A 19,700-nucleotide genomic window follows, 5' to 3' on the forward strand; every position below is an offset into this window, starting at 1 on the left:
CTGGGGCTTTTTATATTTACAGACAATTTATCCTCTGCAGCTTCTGTGTTAGTGGGGAAAATGTAGCTGGCATACATGCACCCTGAAGATTGCTTTCGGAAATTGAATTCTATTCAGTTTTGAAAAGGGTTGTTCCTCAAAAAAAATGGAGGTTGTTTATCAGTCAGAGATGTTCTGTCAGAGATTAGTCAGCATTTTTATTGCACATTTTAATTTTGTATCAGGTCTTTATTAATTGTTTTATGTGCACTGTTATTATACATACATCACACTTACGACAGAAATATTCTGCACTGTAACAAGAAAACAGCTTTATACTCTTTCAGAATAAGAATATATTGAAAATTTCTACCATTTTCATGCTAAAGGACCTGTAAAACTAATACAGGAAGTCACAGATCAAAATCACTTCTCACCCAAGTTACCAATTAGTCAAGATGAAAATACTGTTGTTTTCAATTGATTAAGACTTTTGTACCAGAACTGCTGTCAAATTCGCAGCAGTACAGCAGCAAGACTCCAAAGTATTGCTAGAAAAACTGAAAAACCTTCTATCCACTGATTTCAGCTCAGGATCCAAGGACAATACTGAAATGCTACATATTCTGGGTCAATATAAGCTAAGCAACCAGTTGTTATACTTTTTGAAGGAATACATCAACTGTTTACTACTTCAGAATTTTTGCTGTATAAATCATCAGGCAATTCAGGGAAAAAGATGATGCGATTTTGTCACAACCACCATCCCTCACAGCTGATAATTTCACATGTGTATAGAAGACGGCTAATATCCCCTGGTATCTTTTGGCTCCTACATAGTCATATTTTGACGTGTTCTGACAAAGCGTTTAAATGAGGTAGGCCATGTTTTGCATTCTGACAGCAAACCCTTCACTGGCAAGATGCGTCTGCTCTGTAGGAGTGCACAGAATGGCAGAACCACAAAGTTTGCCCACACGTAAAAGACGATTCTGTGAAACTCTGATGGCTCTCCTTAGCAGTAAAGGTACTTCCCTTGAGGTACTGAACTTGAAAAAGATGAGAAACAGAAGCGTGATTTTGATTTTGTTGGTTTGATAACTAGGCTACTTCCTTGGGGAAAAAAATTTCCATCCGATGGAAATTAACTAACAAAAGAGAGGCAATCACAAAGTTCCCATGGATTCTGAAGGTATAAAAACCCAGAAAGATGGGAAAGCCAAATTAAAGTCAGATAGGCAAAAGTTATTAAAACTGAAGGACAAATAAGTAAGACCTGGCAGAACATTACTGCAGCATACCAGAACAAGCCAGGTGTGTTCTGAGACATCACCACTAAGTGATGAAATATGATCCACAGTATTTTACTGTGATTACATTCTAACAGAAAGACAGCAGTACTTAAATACTAGGGGACATCAGGAAGATTGGAAGCCACATGAAAAATCACAGGTGCCTTACTCCCTCTTTGTTCCCTAACACTGGAAGAGATACAAGGCCATAATTTTTCCCATTAATTTTATTTTTGAAGTGAATTGTAACTTCAAATTTACATTGAAAAATAATACATATTGTCACAATGTTTTGACTGAGGTGCTCACTCAACTCCGATTTCTGAAGTTAATGGCGCAATTTTTACTTCAATATCCACATTAAAGATGGCAATCCAGAATTGGGACTTAACTGTAATGACACTGCCTACTTACTAGACGTCTTAATTTCAATGCTGTAATCTTGCAGTGTCAAATCCTTGAATCCAGAATCCTAGGAGGATTCTGTAATCCTGCAAGCAGTCAAAAAAAAAAAAAAAAAAGTACTAAAAAGAATTTATTCTCCCTTCTCATTTGCCACCACGTTGTTTCCTTTACTGTTTCTACAAATGAAACTGCTGCAACCACACCTGTGCTGTACCTGCCACCAACCCCAACCCCTCAGATATTCATACATCAAATAAATAATTTTTGACAAAATGGAAAGCCTTTGTCACAGTTTTGAAAAAACCCCATACATAACCTCAAAAAACCCCCAGAACTGTCTCGTGACTAAGGCAGTCAAGGGGAACTTAAGGCATTTGGGTTGAATTCTTGACCATGCCACAGCCTTTTTGTTACAAGAGCTAAACCACCTCTCTGGTTTTGGTCTTTCCATTTTCAAATATTGAAATAAATTTAATAATTTAACTTTTCCATCATTCTTTTTTTTTTTTAAATAATGAATAAACCCCAAGTGTACAACAACAGATAATATTTTTGTTCAAGGGTATTTTCCTAAACTCTAGTCACTTTCTTTCCTTCCACACTGTTTCTCTCCACTAGTATAGCTGCACAGTCCACCCTGAAGTTACTACAGACAAAAAAAGAACCGATAAGACTGGTTTGCAAGAGGAGAAGCAGTATAACTTCAGGAGTTCAAGAACTGTTGTACAGGCAGTTTCTAGGTTTTGAATGACAAGTTTGCACATCTGCCACTTTGAAGCTCACCTGAGTGAGGTTTCCTTTTTCTTTTTTAATATCAAATTGTGTAATTGAGAGAAGTGAAGCACACAGTGTACAGTTGTATGAATAAGAAAAGAACTGAAAATGTGTCCTGATGGTTTTCCATCCAATCACAAACAGGTTTCAGATGTTATTTCTATAGACAAGGCAGGAACAGAAACACAGGTGCTTAAAGAGAAATAGCTCCAAACTGTGAAGTTACTGGGGTTTATAATATATTTTTCTCTCTTAACTTTTATAGTTAGTCTGCATCTCTGTAAAGGTGAGACTGCCAAAGAAATCTACCCAATCTCACAGTCCATGCAGCAAAAAATGTGTAACAAGTAAATTGCACTGGTTGCATCTCAAGAACAGGCCATTTTGGAGAACATTGCACTGCATGTAACTCAGTGTAATCACTTCATCCATCTATTTCAGATCTGTGCCTGCCCATTAAAATAAAATACTGTTTTTCTGATTACTATAAAGTAAAAAATCATGAAATTCATCACTGCAGATGTGCAATATTGTATAACTATTCCAAAGGGCAAATGGAAAGATGATGAAGGCATGATGTCTGCCACAACAGAATACATTAAATAATTTACATTTTGATATGAATTTAAAAAATTTAAATGCATAGAAACAAGCAATATGACCAACTTGCCAGCCATTCCTGTCCTACCATGTAATAATTTCCAATACTCTTCTAAAAAGCAGCTGAAAGTCCAGGAATACCAGAAATGCTACTGACAATTTTAACTTATCATTGCTTTAATTTTCTGTTTATTGTAAGTAACTGATAACATTAATTCACTTCCAAAGTATTGGTAGGGGAATGACAGTATTTCTGAGGCAGAGGAAATGAGATTTCCAAGGCAAACTGCTGCCTACTTAAGATAACTCGTTTGGTGGCACTGACATACATATTGAAAAACAAGACCAAAAGAGTATGGAATTAAATAAAGAAATCCAAGTAGTCTGTGAACTTCTCCACTGCCTCACATGCAACACAGAAAAAAGTTAAACCCTACTTTAAGACTGTAAGGAGTAACACAAAGCTAATCTTCTAAGCAAAAGTAGTTGTGAAGATAAAAGATATGAAGTTCAGCCCCTCGCAAAGGTAAATGGTGAACTGAATGATAAGCTTCAAGAGCTAGAGCAATTGTGAAATAAATCTATTCTGATTGCAAAAAATAACTTTGGATGTGCTGGTAGAAAACAGCAGGTTTAAGAGGATGAATAACCATGATGGCTGCTTACTAGCCTGTGATTTAGCGGACCCAAATCTTTCCCATTTCTGCCACAGACAGCTTCTTGGACAAGATGGTGCTTGGCCAAATCAGGTAGCCTTCATGTTTTGTACCTTTAAAAAAACATTGTTGATAACAATTCCCTTCTTGCAAACAGCAACAATGAGCAGAAGTCATACTTGGACTCACCCCAAAAAATGCTGTTATACTGATGGAAGTCTGTAGCACAACTCAAGCTCAGCACTCTTTTTATTTTTTAAAAAATATTAATAATTAAAATATATATATATATGATGTCCCACTAAAATAGGAACTATTGAAAAATGGAACTCCTTCAGTCATAACAGTTCCAGTACAGATGAAGAAAACTGGGACAGAAAAGATAAAGTTAATCCTTAATGGAGAAACCAGTAAGATGTCTTTTCTGTCCTCTAGCCTACCTATGCAAATAGAAATACATGGCTGCTGATCATTGTAAAACAAAACACAAAAAACACTCCACTCTGCCAACTCCAAAACCTCCCACAACTGACCATAATACGTAAAACAGTGCCAGACACCATGCAGCTATTTTCTAAGCAGGACACATAGAAAAATAAATGATTTCCTCTTAACAGAACTCAACATAAAACCAGGCAGGTAATAAATTACAACCCAAGACCAGAAAAGCATTTTGCCTAAGTGAAGACTGAAGCACTGGGCCTGTACATCCTTAGGCCAGCAGCATGTAAATACTGAGTTCAGACACCCTCCATACATTCACTTTTAAGTACCAAAAAAACCCTGTGCAGGAACTAGAAAGCCAATTCACTATATGTATGTAAAATAAACTACGGTCTGCTGGTAATCCCTGCTGCATTGCTAAGTCTTTTTTTTTTTTTTTTCTTCTACTTTTTTTTGTTAGGCTTTATGGCAGAAGAAAGCTATCAGTTCAGTTCTGCAGTCAGAACAAAATGTTGTACTGTACTTACAACATCACAGCATCCTACTCTCAGTATGTCTTTTTGTTTCATAAAATCAGCATTTCAATTTCAGTGAAGAGCCATGCCGAGCAGGCTAACACAGAAGAGACATCATCTCTTTCAAAAGACTTTGGAAGAAAACGCAAGCAAGAAAACGGTATAAAATACATTTTAAGGCTACAGCGATTTTGATTTCACAATCGTAATTTTCAGAATGCTTCTGAGAGTGAAATGAATAGTGTATTTAACAGAAGCTTTAAAAAGCTCTCTAGGCTCTGCAAAAATGGGGGAAGGGATGGAAAAGCACTAGAGGGAGCTGGTGTTCTACTTAACCCGTTTGCGTTCCTTGTTTTCAGCACAAATTGTTACCCACTGGAGTGAGACAAGTGTGAGCACACATCTCAGCTCCCCAGTATTGAAATAACAGAGCAGTACTCAAAAACAACATCAGCCAGCCAGGATGTAAACCATGAATTCTGAAACCAGAAGGGAATAGCAGAACACTTTAGAAGTCTGTAACATTTTAAAAACTTTAAAAAAATATTTACAGGAGGAAAATCTAGGTAGGCATACAGAAATATTTTTTATAACCCATCAATAAAAATCCTCATTGGCTCCTTGCCTTTTGTGGGCACAGGTTTTGCTCCAAAGGGAAAAAAAAATGACATAAAAAAGATAAGGGAAAAATGATACAAAAGAAAGGATACCTGGAAGAAGTAACATGGAAAATCCCACTTTAACTGAGTAGTTTCATCACCAGTTGCCAATCAATCTTAATTTCTGACACTTCTACAGGTTTTTAACCAAAGATGTGCAGATGAGGTTAAGGGACTAGAAACTCACTTTTACTGGGGAAAAAAATCCTCAGAAATCAGGTTAGGTTGAGGGAAAAAAAAAAAAAAAAAAAAGAGGTATTGAGAAATGCTTAGAAAAATCTTACATGCTGCCATGCAACAAGTAGGTAAAAAAATATTATTTTAATCAATCAAAACTCACCACTTAGTCATGTCCAATTTAAAGTCCCTTTAATTGTTTGCAATGTGGCCTCATAATCCCTCTCTGCACACACTTTTTTGAGGATGTCCTTTATACCAAATCCCCTGAGTATTGTATCCTGTTCAGGACTTCTTCCTCTAGGAGGCAGAACTTTCCTTCTCACAGGAGAACACTGAACACTTGGCTGTTATAGTATCTAAATTAGATACTTAACATCATGGCATAAACTGATGAATAAATTAGGTAAATTTATTAATTTCAAAAATGCAGTGTGTACTGTAGCTACCCTAACAACTAATGATTGAACCTCCTTTTTCTCAAATCCAAATTTCCCATGCTTCCAGAATATCAACCAAACTCCAAACTTTTGCTGGGGAGGCTTTTTACATTTTTAGTCAATCTGATAAGGATTTTTTACCCTGCATATGCCAAACTTATGATAGCAACCACCCTGTGGGTGTGATAGTTCTGTTGCACTTTGGAAAGGCCAAAGTAAAGGCTGACAATACATCCATTTGCATGAGGAAGCTGCCACTACTTACTACTAGAAGGGGTAACTAGAAGCACCATATAGCAAAATTTAATATGCTTTGAGGCTTGAAAAAGAGAGAGGAACGATGGATCATGTTAAGGTCTTTTTGGTATGCACAAGCTGTAGCACTTTAAGCATGGGGATACTACCAATGCACATTAGCAGGCCTTACTCCTTTTAGACTATGCTATTTCTATGCGTTACATTCTCAGTCTTGGAAGAGGAACACAAGATGCTGGTGTAGCTATATATGAAGTGAGAACTGCATCATGATAGTTAATACCAGAAACATACACTTTTAACCAATATTTAGGCCATGACTGCTTGAGGAACACTTTTCTGATATGCAGTGCTAGGCTCAAGTACTTATACAGGGCTCTTTGTACAGATGCTGCCATGCTGACAAACTAAAGCTTCCACTTGATGTAAGAAAATCTGAAATAGGTCTCAGTAATCTAAGTGTAATTTAGGTTCCACTCAAGATTTCTGTATGTCTGTCAAGGATCCCACATCTTCACGGGCCTGACCCACTTGCAGATCTATGATGGCAGAAATCTGTAATGGAGAAATAGCTTTTCACTGGCTCACAAAAAGCTTAGTAGATTAGGTCTAACACTGACCTCTGCTATGGTTTGCTTTTTTTTTTTAAGGTTATTTTTGGCATTTGTATTAAGAAAGATTCTGCATCACTCCTTTCCTCTGTTTGGACTCCCACAATCTGCAGCACCATTTCAGCATTAGGAAGCCCAAACTGTACAAAAGACTCAAATAAGCAAGGCTTCAATATGACTATAAGTAGAGGAAGGGATTTAAAACTATTTAGTTTTATGTGGATAAACGAACTCCATCATCAGCTCCTCTTTCTGAACACATTTTGCAAGGAAAAGGGGGAGAAAGATTATAAAATGTATGCATTTTTATTTTTAGATGAGTGTAAATGACATTTATTTCATTTTAGTCATTGTATTTCATGCAGCAGTGCATTATTCTCTTCTCTATGAATGAGTTTTCCCTTGCAGTGAGGTTGATTAATTTGATATGTATCAAATGTTCTGATGCATAAACTACTAGTCTTCATCTATTTCAGGTAAGCAGAAAAATCCTTGTTTGATATTAAGAATGTAAATCAGCAGAAGTTTACTTAATCCACAAACAAAGAGCCGTTTCATATTTGTGCACAACAACATTTTTACAATAAAGCATATAGGGAATTTTACAGATATGACCAAGTCTCCCTCTATCAAAGGATAGAGTAATACACCTCCATGCCTGACTTCAAATTTGAAATCATGTCTCTCTTAAAAAAGAATAAAAAATTAAAATCCCAAAACTCTTAGATCTGAGCTAAACCATTTAGTTCGTCATATTACAAATCCTTTCAGAGAATAATGTATTTCTTAATCTTTTTAATTCTTCAGTAAACTCATTGAACTACAGCTGAGTGCTCATTCCAGTGCTGGGTATAATCCTCCCCACCATTCAGACAGTTGGCACATGCTTCACACACTCCTTCATCTTTCAAATTACCCCTCTGAGACAGAAATTATCCCATCTTCTACAGAGCATCACGCATTTTGCAAAGTGAATGAATGCACAGTATTCACATTTAGCACACATGGCCAGTCCGTCTTTGAAATGCCAGACAATTTCTGCTTCCTCTGCTGAAGTTTGCATCTTGTTCTTTCCCTCCGGTGTAGTCCCTCATACTTGTTGACCCAGTCCTTTTATCTTTGCTGTATCAAAAGGCTAGCAATAGCAGCTATTTGGTATAGCAGAGTACACACAGACCAGTTGTTTTCAACTATAATTATGATCAGGTAACCTGCTATGAAAATGCTAACAGTGCTTCAGGATAGAGTGAAAATTTCCCATTCCCCTTGTTAGTTACTCACAGGAGGTCCTGGTGGCCCTGGTTTTCCTGGGAGGCCTGGTTTGCCTCGTCTTCCCTGGAAACAAAAAAGAATAGACATTTATAAATGCTACAACTAGTGATTGGTTTGGAATAAGAAATTTTTTTAAGGAAAGATTTATAGCCTTGCTTATTAGCAAAAAAATTACAAATCTACCCAAAACGAATACTCTGTATCAGTCACTGCAACATTACCTAATTTGAGTGCTTTTAGGATTGTTTTAAATAATTGTGACAAACTATATTTGCATCACTGGAACTTTTACTGTCAGATTTTAAAGCTATGTGAGTGCACATTGATAGGGCTATAAACAGAGCATCTTGATGAGATGTAAAGAAATTATATTTTACCTGAATATACCATAGCTTGGGATGTTAAACTGTGCTGCAGTAGCCACCCTGACCTGCACAGTAAGTAGGTATGTGCAATATAACCCAATCAACAAATACCCATGCCCTTCTTCTCCAGGATATGATAACAAGCAGAAAAGTCAGAGATTTATTTGCAAAAACAATTCACCTTCCTCGTGCAATTACTACCATCTTTGTATATAAAGCATATATAAAATAATTTCCATTAGAATTTAAGGTCCATAAAAGTCTGTTTAGGTTAATGGGAGACTTTCCACTTGAATTCTAAAAAAACACCATGCACATGTAACTATTACTATTTTTTAACATAGAACTTGATTGAACCACTGCTGTTACCACATATGCTTTTTTTTTTTTTTTTAGGAAGATCTACATAAAAATGGAAGTAATTTACGGTAATTTACATCTTTATTGCCAAGTTGAAATCTGATGCACATTTCTTAGAAACAACAGCTGAGAATTACTAGTATCTACGTGTGATGGTAAAAAAAAACCAAACAAACAAGTATTATATCCATTAAGACTAAATTTTTCCCTTGCACATGGCAAATACAAATTAAGAAAAAGCATGAAGGGCATTTATTGGTGAAAACTTGGCTTAAGAAGTTAAAAAATGAAAATTTGCTGACAGCTCACCATTAACACATAGGGGTATTTCTGTAAGCTTTGGTCCCTACTTCTAAGCCTGCTTCTGTGTTTTATTAAATGATGATCTCATACAAACTGCAGAAGTAATCTAAGGAACATAAAGTGAAACTTCAGCTTTGTTCTTTACAGGTGAGAGCCCTGATCTGCAGGAAACCACTCATGGTCTGCCTTTCATGATGCTGATCAATGCTGAGGGGAAACAAGATGATGATGGCAAGGGTGGAAAATCCCTGTTCCTTACGCCCTGCAGCTCACCAGGGTAACCTCTTACCTAGACGCCAGGGACTTAGAAGCAGGAGGATTTGGAGCCCTTCAAGTTGAAGAAAGAACCAAACAAGGGTTGTGGGGGTGTTCCATTCACTGGGCTGTGCCACATAACATGTACACTGCCACCACGATTTTATGAATGTCCTCAGTCAGTCAGTCAGTGTGTTTTAAGGGGAGTGTGAAAAAAAACCCAAACAAACCACCACCTCAGCATATTTGGAGTGCCAAATTCCTGGGTCTTAACTAGCCAAGACATACATTATGTGCTGAGCTGTTTAATCCTGCCAGTACTTGCACATGCAGGGCTGTAACTGGGGCAGCCCAGGGTAAATTCTCAGAACCAGAATATGGTATTAGGTGCCTATATTGAGCTCAGGGGTGTAGTGCCCCTTACCACCCACCCCCAGCATGTCCTCTGCTGCGTTGGTAATGCTGTCCATGCAGCCCTGTGACAAGCCAGGGCTGGGAACTCATCCAGGCTAAGGATGGGCCACAAAAAAGTAAAGTTGTTTTTGACATTGATCCATTCATCGATGAAGTTCGCTGGGCATTTGAGTTGCTTCCCTGGCCCGACAGAGGCACAGTACCAGGAAAGGCACAAATGCACAAGGGGGCTGCCGTTAGTTAGATCTAGACTTTTGGACTGATCTCTAGTTCAGTAATACAGATGGAAACTATTTCCTGATTTTTTTGAAAAACAGTAAACTTTCCTTAGAAGGTACGAAAACCAAACTGGAGGTAATAATGTAAGTAATAAACAAAGACAAATTGCTTCATACTTTTAAAATAGTCCCTCTGAGTTATAATGACCTGCACTGTTGACTTCTTAAAGCACCTTCCTTTTCCTGTTTGGACTTACTTAAAGTATCCTGAGGATGACACTTAAAATCTCAGCAGTCTAAACAAAGTATCAAGGAAGTGTCAGGGGGAAGGCGGCAGGGCTTTGACTGGCAGATACAACTGTGAATGAGGTGTTAATTACACAAGGAAACATGGAATACGTTGGGAGGGCAATTTTATCTCTATTTACAAGATGAGCTAAAATGTGATTTATGACACATTGCAAAGTCATAACTTGACAAATTTTCTGAAAAATCAGTTATAAAAAAATAAAAATTGGGGTAGTGATTTTTCACTGTCATTTAATTACAGAACACCTACCTGGTGAAACACAGAAGAAACACTTGCCCTACCTTTTATCCAATCATTATATCATTAGTCATTATACTATGTGCCATGTGTACAAAAACCTGTAGAACAATCACACAGATCAATATGTAGCATCAGCTTTTTCTAGATGAACACTTTTTTTCCCATACAAGCATCCTTCTAAACTGTCTGATATTTTAACACAAAAATATGTAAAAACCCACTACCTTTAATTTAAGAGATTTAAATATTAGGGGTACAGACAGCTCCACCTACTTGCCAGCACTGCTTCTCTATGACTTCCCAGCACCAAGTTAAAATACATACTATAGTAAGAGTGTAAGTAAAGTAGTTTATGGGGTTTTTTTTTAGGATAATTAAAAAAATTAAAAGAATGTTTTTGGTAAGTCCATTATGGCCTCACCCTGAGCAGACCGTGAATCAGACTGCGACTAAATATTTACAGTTTGATTCTGACTCTTCCTTCTGGCAAAAACTAAGTTGTGAAGTTGTGGAAAAACATCTTGGTGCCCTCTCTGGTTCAGAGAATGGGCTTAAGCAGAGAGTCACAGTTCTCAGCTCCTGCTCAGCAGCAGTTCTCCGCAGCCCCATGAGAGCTGTACTTGCTGCCGTACTGCTGTGCATGGGGCAGGCAGCCAGCACAGGAGGCCTATCACCTTTATTTAGTTGAGTTCACTGAGCAAATACTAAGGTTATAGAACCACTCAAAATATAGATAAATCTTCTAAGCATCACATTCTTTAACTACATTAAAAATGTATACCACCTACACTAACTTAAAAAAGCTAAGTGGTGTCAACAAGTTGTCTAATGCTACTTAGAATAATATCTAAAGAAAAGAAAACCAAAACAGTTGCTGGTTATTTCCTTTGTGCTGCATACATTTTTGCTGGCAATCAATGTGATAGGAAGTTGTGTAAATGTTACTGATATTGTATCCTGTCCCTTTGACTCATGAAATACCTGTCCTCAACTAATTTGGACAGTCAACTACTTTCCTCTTTTCCATAGGGTAAACTTCACCTACGATACACACACAAATCATTCAAATAAGAACTGCTGGGTTAGGGGGAAAAAAGATAAAATATTCAAAATAAAAGAAACAAGAAATTATATGCCTCAGCAAACCCCAGCTGAAGTATGTGGTCAACTGTGTCTTTATTTCCTCTCTTCCTTTGCCTGTTTCGTTCATCAAAATGACTTGAGCTTTGCCTTACATTAGATGAAAAGCTCTTCAGAAGAGAGGCTCTGTACATCCTTCCATAAGTTTCTATTCTGATTCTGACTGCTGCCCCCGGGCACTGCTGCAGGTCCAATGCAGAGCTCAAAAATTCAAAGTCTGTATTGTAACCCTGCACTGTATCACGTTGCATCCATCTATTCGCATATCTCTAACTACAGAAGAGTAAAATTGTTAATCCTAGTGTCTAAAAATAAGCTGTGGATTATTTTAGGATAAAAATCAAGCAGAGTTATATAGGAACGCTGACATGATTTATGGAATAAATAATTTAAAGAACGCACGCTTGGGTACAAAGGGAAAAGTTCTTAAAATAAGCCCGTGTGAATTTTCAAGGGAAAGTGCTAATTAGCAGCTCCTGAAACACATCATCACATTTCAAAACAAGAACTGGTTCTAGAGAAAGCAGGAAGCTGGGCTTTAGTGTCTTAACTACTACAGTTATTATGCAAGATTAATGAGGTTTATATAACCTGTTTGCTAAGCTAAACTAAGATGCTCTTGAATAATCCTCAAAATCAGACTGACAAACGGACAGATATAACCAAAGTGGGAGGCAGGTGGGAAGTTAACACTCCCAACTCGGAGCGTCCAGCCCATGGACAACCTGCCAGCCCCTTGGGTACCTAAATGCAGCCATGTGAGCAGAGCTCTGGGCAGTTAAAAGACTGTTTCTCCAGATCCCCAAAGTTGCCACCAAGCGGCCAGACCCATCCCAGTGCCTATGCTAATTCAGAGTACAGAAAAGAGGCTTTCCTTTGGTTCAGTCCTCTAAGATGACACGCCTAGTCCACATAAACTTCCCAGTTTTCCCTATCTATAGTCACAAACCAGTGCTCCTGGCAGTTCACATGGAGTTTACAGAGCTCCAACCAACTCTAACCCAGAGGAAACCCAGCCCAGCCCAAAGCTGGTGACAGTCTTCTGCTCCCTATTTTACCAGAAAAAAAGCTTGCCACACTGCTATTTTAGGGGAATGAAGGGAGATGTCACATGGTGGTATCAATAAGAAAGTCAGATCAAGAGCTAATTGGAAACAGAAGATTAAAATTATTCACAAAAATCAGAGCAATCACCCATCCAACCCAGTTACTCAACAGTACATCCACCAATTGGTTGTGGGACAGGATAACGTTCGCCGGGATCTCAATCAACTATTTGACGGATCACAAAGTGAAAATCACAAAACTATAACAAATGCACAGCCTAAATACAGAGTCATTTTCCATTACAGGTTTAGCCAAAAATTTGAGAATTTTTAAAGGGGGCTTTGACAGTTAACACTGCTGTTAAATAAGAGTTTTGCCATTAACTTTGGCAGTGTCATAATTGCACTGGTTTTAGGTGCGTTTTTTTAATCCTTAGAAATCTCATAGTTTGGACATTTTCTTTCATAAATTGGAAATCTTTGTCACAGTCAATGAAACCTTTCTTAGTTTCAGTAATACAGTATTAGGATTTGAATGTACAATTCCTTCTTCAATCCTATTAACCTTAGCCTCAGCCTTGGGGATGTATTATGGTAACCACTGTATTACAACTTAACCTCTGTATTAAATGTTAAAACTGAATAAATTCACAGCAAATAAGGCCAGAAGGCAAGAAATTAAGCCGTTTGCAGAAAACAAGTGAAAGTCTGTCCCTCATATCCCATTAAAGCCTTTCACAGAAACACGGCTCACAGAAGAATAGAGCACACAGACCCTAATCTCCTGTTCTGGAAGAAAAGTCACTAAGGAGCAACTCGCTAATGCAGAAGCATTCCTGCACTCAACCTTGGCTTTCCAATTTTAGGAATGATTTTCAATAAACTCTAGTTTCTTCATTTCATAAAATGCTAAAAAGCAGCGCCTAGCCAGATTATGTAATATTATTCAAATGCATTTAACAAACATAAAAAAAAATATCCTTAAACAGGCGTAGCAGTGCCAAGAAGTGAAATGCCACAACCTATTTTGCCAACAAATCCCTACACAAAACCCATGATAACTTTTCAAGTGTATTCACAGAAGCATGTTGCAAATTCAAAATAACTTGTAGAAATATTTCCAACTACATTTAGATGTTTCTATAATAGACATACTAATTTTTAATTACGAGAAATATTTTCTTATTTTCTTATGTTGCTATGCCTTTTGCTAAGAGACATTAAAAGAAATACTGATAATAGAGTATTTGGCAGGGAGCCTGAAAATTCTAAATGAGATCTTAAAAGTGAAATAATTATGTTATTCCAATAAAAGTTACATTTTTGGATAACTTCTTCAATGGAAAGTAACAAAGAAAAAATGATAGTACTTTTTTCTAATTGAAAAATCTGTCTTTAACATTCTACATTACAACCTTTTTCATCCCATTTATTAAATGCCAAAATGGGGGAAAAAAATAAAATTATGTAATATTTTTTTTTTTTTTTAGCTGTATTCTACCTTACTGGTTATTATCTCCACTTTTAAGGTAGAGACATTCTGGTAGAAAAACCGAAAATTATCTCCCTCTTTTATATTAAGCATTTTTAGATTGTTAAATACCTGAGTGAACAAATGTGCGGCACTCCAACTTAAAGACAGAATCAGACTGGAGCTCTGCATACTTAAAAACAACTTACATCAAAGTCAGGAAAGACTGAGAAGATTAAAAGAGATTCCAAAATGCCAGACCTGTAGCTGTGAAAAATACTGTTTACACTGTGCCAGGATCCTGACCAACTATGCAGTAATTATTGTTGCTCTGGAAAGCTTGTTTTACAATTGGTTAAGTACAACATTTACTCACTGAACTAGAAGATAAATTATGTCAAAGAAATATTTAAGTCCTATAAACCAGATAAAGGCAATCTGAATTTAAATTAAATTTTATGTCACTAAATAATTATGTTAAGAAAATCTACAGCTCCCTGCCCATTTAATTACTTTGGAAGATTTTCTACTGTGTCATAATAATTTTATTCATGCTCGATTAGAAAACCTTGTAATCTTAGAGAGTAAAGTTACTAAGATAAGGCAAATTTCTCAAGGTCCCACTCCCAATAGATAATTTTAGTGAGATCAATGCTGAAACTTCTAGAAGTGACAATCCAAAGGACTCTCAGTTTTATGAGGTGTTTAATTTATTACTAATATAATGCTAAAATAACTTCTTCTTAAGTGAAGTATTTGGTATTATAAACACAACAATTGGAAATAAGGAAGCTGTTCCGAAAATATTTACATCAAGACACCTGCAACTTCCCAAGGAATACAGAGTCAGGATTATGGCTGTGGTACTATAGAAAAATTTGTAAATATTTTAACTGTCAATTTCACTGGAACCAGGGAAAAGACCATGGTAGAGAATGAGTCTGTTTAAATACATATGAAACATTTAAAATAATCTTATTAACACATGACAATGAGGTTGTTGGCAGCTATGCTGAGAATAAGCTAGAGCTCGTTAAAAAATCACAGAATCATCTGGACTGGAGGGACCTCATGAGATCATCTAGTGCCACCTCCCTCCTCAAGCAGGGTCTATTGTCCAGCACTGTGTCTACTTGATTTCTGAACATCTCCACAGATGGAGACTCCACAACCTTTCTGGGCAACCTGTATAAGTACTTGACCGCCCTCACAATAAAAAAGTGTTTTCTTGTGTTCAGACGGAATTTCCTGGTTTTAAATGTGTGTCTGCTGCCTCTTGTCCCATCACTGGCTACTACAGAGGAGAATCTGGCTGCCTCTTCTTCATCCCCTCACATCAAGAATTTATACACACTGAAAAGATCTCCCTTAGCGTTCTCTTCTCCAGGCTGAAGAGTCTCGGCTCTCTCAGCCTCTCCTTTTATGAAAGAAGCTCCAGTCCCTTCAATCTGCTTTGCATCCTTGTGCTAGATCCACTTCAGTAAGTCCATGTAGTCTTCACCAGCGCTGAGCAAAGGGGAAGGATACCTCCCCTGACCTGCTGGCAACGCTCTTCCAAATGCAGCCCAGGATATTGTTGGCCCTTTTGTACCACAAGGGTGCATTGCTGGCTCATGGTCTGCTTGTTGTCCAGCAGGTACTTCTCCACAAAGCTTCTTCACAGATAATTTGCTTCCAGTATATACTGATACCTGGGGTTATTGATCCCTAGATGCAGGATTGTGCATTTCCCCCTTGTTAAACTTCATGTGATTCCTCTTGCCCTAGTTCTCTTCTACATTCTGCTCCATTGTCTGGGTTGTTCACGAAGGTGCTGAACAGTACTGGCTCCAGTACTGGGCCCTGGGGTATACCACTACTGACTCGTCTCCATCTAGACTTTGTGCCACTGATCACAACCCTCTGGGCCCAGTTGTTCAGCTGGTCTTCAATCCACCTCACCATCTATTTATCTAACCTGTACTTCATCAGCTTGTCCATGAAGTTTATGAGATGAAGTCAAGTTAGCTTTGCTAAAGTGGAAGTCAACAATACCCACTACTCACCTTTCATCCACCGAACCAGTCGGCTCATTCTAGAAGGCAATGTAGTTGGTCAACTATAATTTCCCCTTCATGAGCCCACACAGACTATCCCAATCATCTTCTTGTCAGTTATGTGCCCTGGAAATGATTTGAGGAGGACTTCCTCTATCATATTCCCAGGGACTGAGGTGAGGCTGGCCTGTAGTTCCCCAGATCTTCCTTCCTGAAGTGGTATTTGTTCTTTTCCAGTCTTCAGGAACCTCTGTCAGTCACCACGACCGCCCAAAGATAATCAAAAGTGGCCTTGCAATGATATCAGCCAGCTCCCTCTGCACTTGCGGATTCAACCTGCCAGGCCCCACGAACTTACAGAGCTGTGTCCTCCATCCAAAGCTGTGTGGGTGCAAGGCTGACAGCAAACGGTTACTTCAGCAGTGCCTGGGTCTTGTGCTTTGTGACCATCATCTTTAAGGAAGTGTATGCTGGACAGAAGAAGTTTGCTGGCCTCTTCTTTGTTCCTTTCTGCATGAACTGCTCTGCAAACTGCTGCATATCTGTTGGCTGCTTCTGTTATCACTACACAAACTGCTGCATCATCTGGCTGCTATCCAGTCCTCTTCCTGGCACAGGCTAAAAGTGTGCTCGACCCTCCCTAATCAGGGGCCAGCTAGAACAGAGGCTGCAGGCACCCACTGATCAAGGACAGCTGATGGAGTTCGATAGAAGCCACTAGAGCTACCCTTACCCTAGCCCTACCCGGCAGCAGCAGGCACCCTGTTTTCTCAGAGGTTTCCCAGAAGTACCCAAATCCCAGAAAAAGTACCCAGAAGCTCAAGAAGATACCAAGATAATATCAAAGAAGCAGAAACCGCTGCAGAAACTGCTGTGTATGTGAGCTGTGTGCTGGGCCTGGCTCTTCTATAGGCCAACTGAAAATGAAAAATGACCATTTCTAGATGTCACAATATAGCTGTATAACACAGTTGCTTTGATGCTTCTCATTAAGAGCATTTTTGGAATTCACTGAACTATTATATTAAAAAAATAAATCATTTTCAGAAAAAATAGTATTTATAAAAAATGCATCAAGTTCAGGGAAAATCCCTTCTACAAAGATATCCAAGTGAAATTAATTTCCAAAACCTTTAGAATTATAGTTTGGAAATACATGTTTCACTTCACTGCATTGAGCATAGTAAAGGCAGAGTCTGGAAAAGTCCATGAAGTCTGTAATTGCAAGTGGTAGAAATTTTTAAGAAAGTATAGCAACGTGACAAAATTAAAGACTTTAAAAAAATCTTTACACGGGCAGCATGAATTACTTGAATTTTCTCAAAAAGAAACAGAATGGTGATTTGATTACAAAGAAAAAAACCCTTTAAACATCTCTTTAATGTAAAGCAGACATTAAAAAAAACCAGTTGTTGGAGGCTTAAGCTACATGCCCGAGTGAAAAATAAAAAGCACATCTTGAAATGTGAAATTGGCTAGAAACACTGAAGAAGGAGACTTGTGAAGTCTATTTGCAGATGTCTTTCAGGTGGAAATTGTACTTCTGTGAAAGAAAATACTTAAATAAAGGGCAGGAATATTGAGAAAAATAATAAAGTCCTGCATAACACAGGCAGCCAGGAAGATGGTGTAGTTGTCCATTGTGGTTTAAATTCCACACTGCTAGGTTAGCACCCAATCTTTCTAACTTTTGCTGATCAGTAATATTGGACCAGGAACTTTCCTGAGTAACATTTAATTACCTTCAGAAGCTCCTGATGTCATTCTGAGCACTGGTGTAATAGTATCAAGTTGCTGCAGCAGTAACATGCTGTTCTGAATGCCTGAAGCCAACAAGAGGGACACTGAAAAGTTACGTATGAATGTAGTGCCCGCAGAATGGTCTAACATTTCTCATACAGGAATGAGGGAAAGGGAACAAGTAGCTGTTTCTACTGGCCCACTTCTCCCAGTGACCAGAACTAAAACCAAAGAATCCTTCTTAGCATGGTCTTATATCTAACACAAAGCACTCCACCGAAGACAATAAAACTAAAAAAAATTATACAAAGTCACTAGTGGTACAGCAAGGAGAAACACTGGCTTTTTATAAGAACAGTCAAGGTTTGAGGACTCCTTGCACCCACAGGAACACACAATGCTGGCTAACACATGAGTGGAAGAGGGTACTAGCAAAAGGAGAAAAAAAAAGGGCAGTACGTGTTCACACAAAATTTAACTAAGCTCACTCAAGACATTGTCACAACAAAGATGACCTTTACATGAGTGCCGTATACGTCTCAGGTTGGTTAAGAATCAGAAACAAGTTCACTGTGTGGTCTCTGGATATAGCCAGATTATCATGTAGCTACTATTTCTTCTGCCAGAACCATTGTTTTCCTCTTCTAAGTAACACCGTAAATAAGAATGCACCATGTATACCTTTTTTTTTTTTTTTTTTTTTTTTTTCTTAATAGAGCTACAGCAAATACTAAGTAGTTCCTTTGGAACAGGTACAGAAGAACAGCAGTAAACAGAAAGCCGATTGCTTCACTTTAGCTCACAACTCTGTTGCTGCTTTTTTATGGCTCTGCAAAGGAAACAAGCTATCTAAGTCTGAAGATTATTATTTGTGCCTCATGAAGATTGCTTACTTCTGCATAAGCTAGCTATGTGCAAAATGAGAAGACCTAACAAAGGAGATGAGAGGAAAAGGAGTCAAAATCTTCAAAGAATGGGAACTAACGAGTTTACTCTTATAAATATCACTAACATACTTGCTAAATACTAGGCTATTAATGCGTTTGTTTATTCAGAAAATAAATATTTATACATTTTGCTACTACAGCAGTATGAAAGTAGTAATATGCATAAGAATCCAATTTTTATTTATCACTGCACTAGTTGTTCTCCATGACTGCACTACTTAAAATTTTAAGTGAGTTCAAAATTTTCTCTTAAGCAAAACCAAAAATAGGTCATGCATCCTGATACAGGATCCTTTAATGCTGCACTGATCTTATCAAAGAGCTTTCAGGGCTTCATCTCTATCATTATGAATGATCTCCCTACAGTATATTTCTGTAAACATATCACATTAGCGTACACTGTTTTCTGCACACTCTTCTGTCCTTTGTGCTCTCTGGAAAGCATCCAGGGAGATTAACTCTGACAGAAGACATTTCAGACACTTCTGTCATCAATTTCCATTGCTGACTTATTTGCGTACCATCACTTCAACGTGTAAGAACCTAAACTGCTCTTTTTGACGTGGCAGCAAGATCATATCCCAGTATGATCGTACAGCAGTAATACATCATATCACTAAGCCACATAATGTAACATATTTAGTATATTAATAATTATTTGTTAACTCAAATGATACCATGTAACTTTATCTACAGTGTATCCATTGGATAAAAGCTATTATCACTTTATTTGAAATCAAGTACTCATCCCCCTTTACTCTTGAAATAAATAACCC

General features: G+C 37.7%; 1 protein-coding gene across 5 annotated transcripts in view; it reads right to left on the reverse strand.

Moving 5' to 3' along the window:
- The window catches only part of COL19A1 (collagen type XIX alpha 1 chain), a 209,414-nt gene that overhangs the window by 64,006 nt on the left and 125,708 nt on the right, over positions 1–19,700 (reverse strand). For all 5 annotated transcript variants that reach the window (XM_080388821.1, XM_080388820.1, XM_080388823.1 and 2 more), the window contains one exon: positions 8,089–8,142. In XM_080388821.1, the coding sequence (XP_080244947.1) occupies positions 8,089–8,142 (54 nt within the window). The remainder of the gene's footprint in view (positions 1–8,088; positions 8,143–19,700) is intronic.

The sequence above is a fragment of the Falco punctatus genome (genome assembly GCF_963210335.1).
Source record: "Falco punctatus genome assembly, chromosome: 5".
In the NCBI taxonomy this organism is placed as follows: domain Eukaryota; kingdom Metazoa; phylum Chordata; class Aves; order Falconiformes; family Falconidae; genus Falco; species Falco punctatus.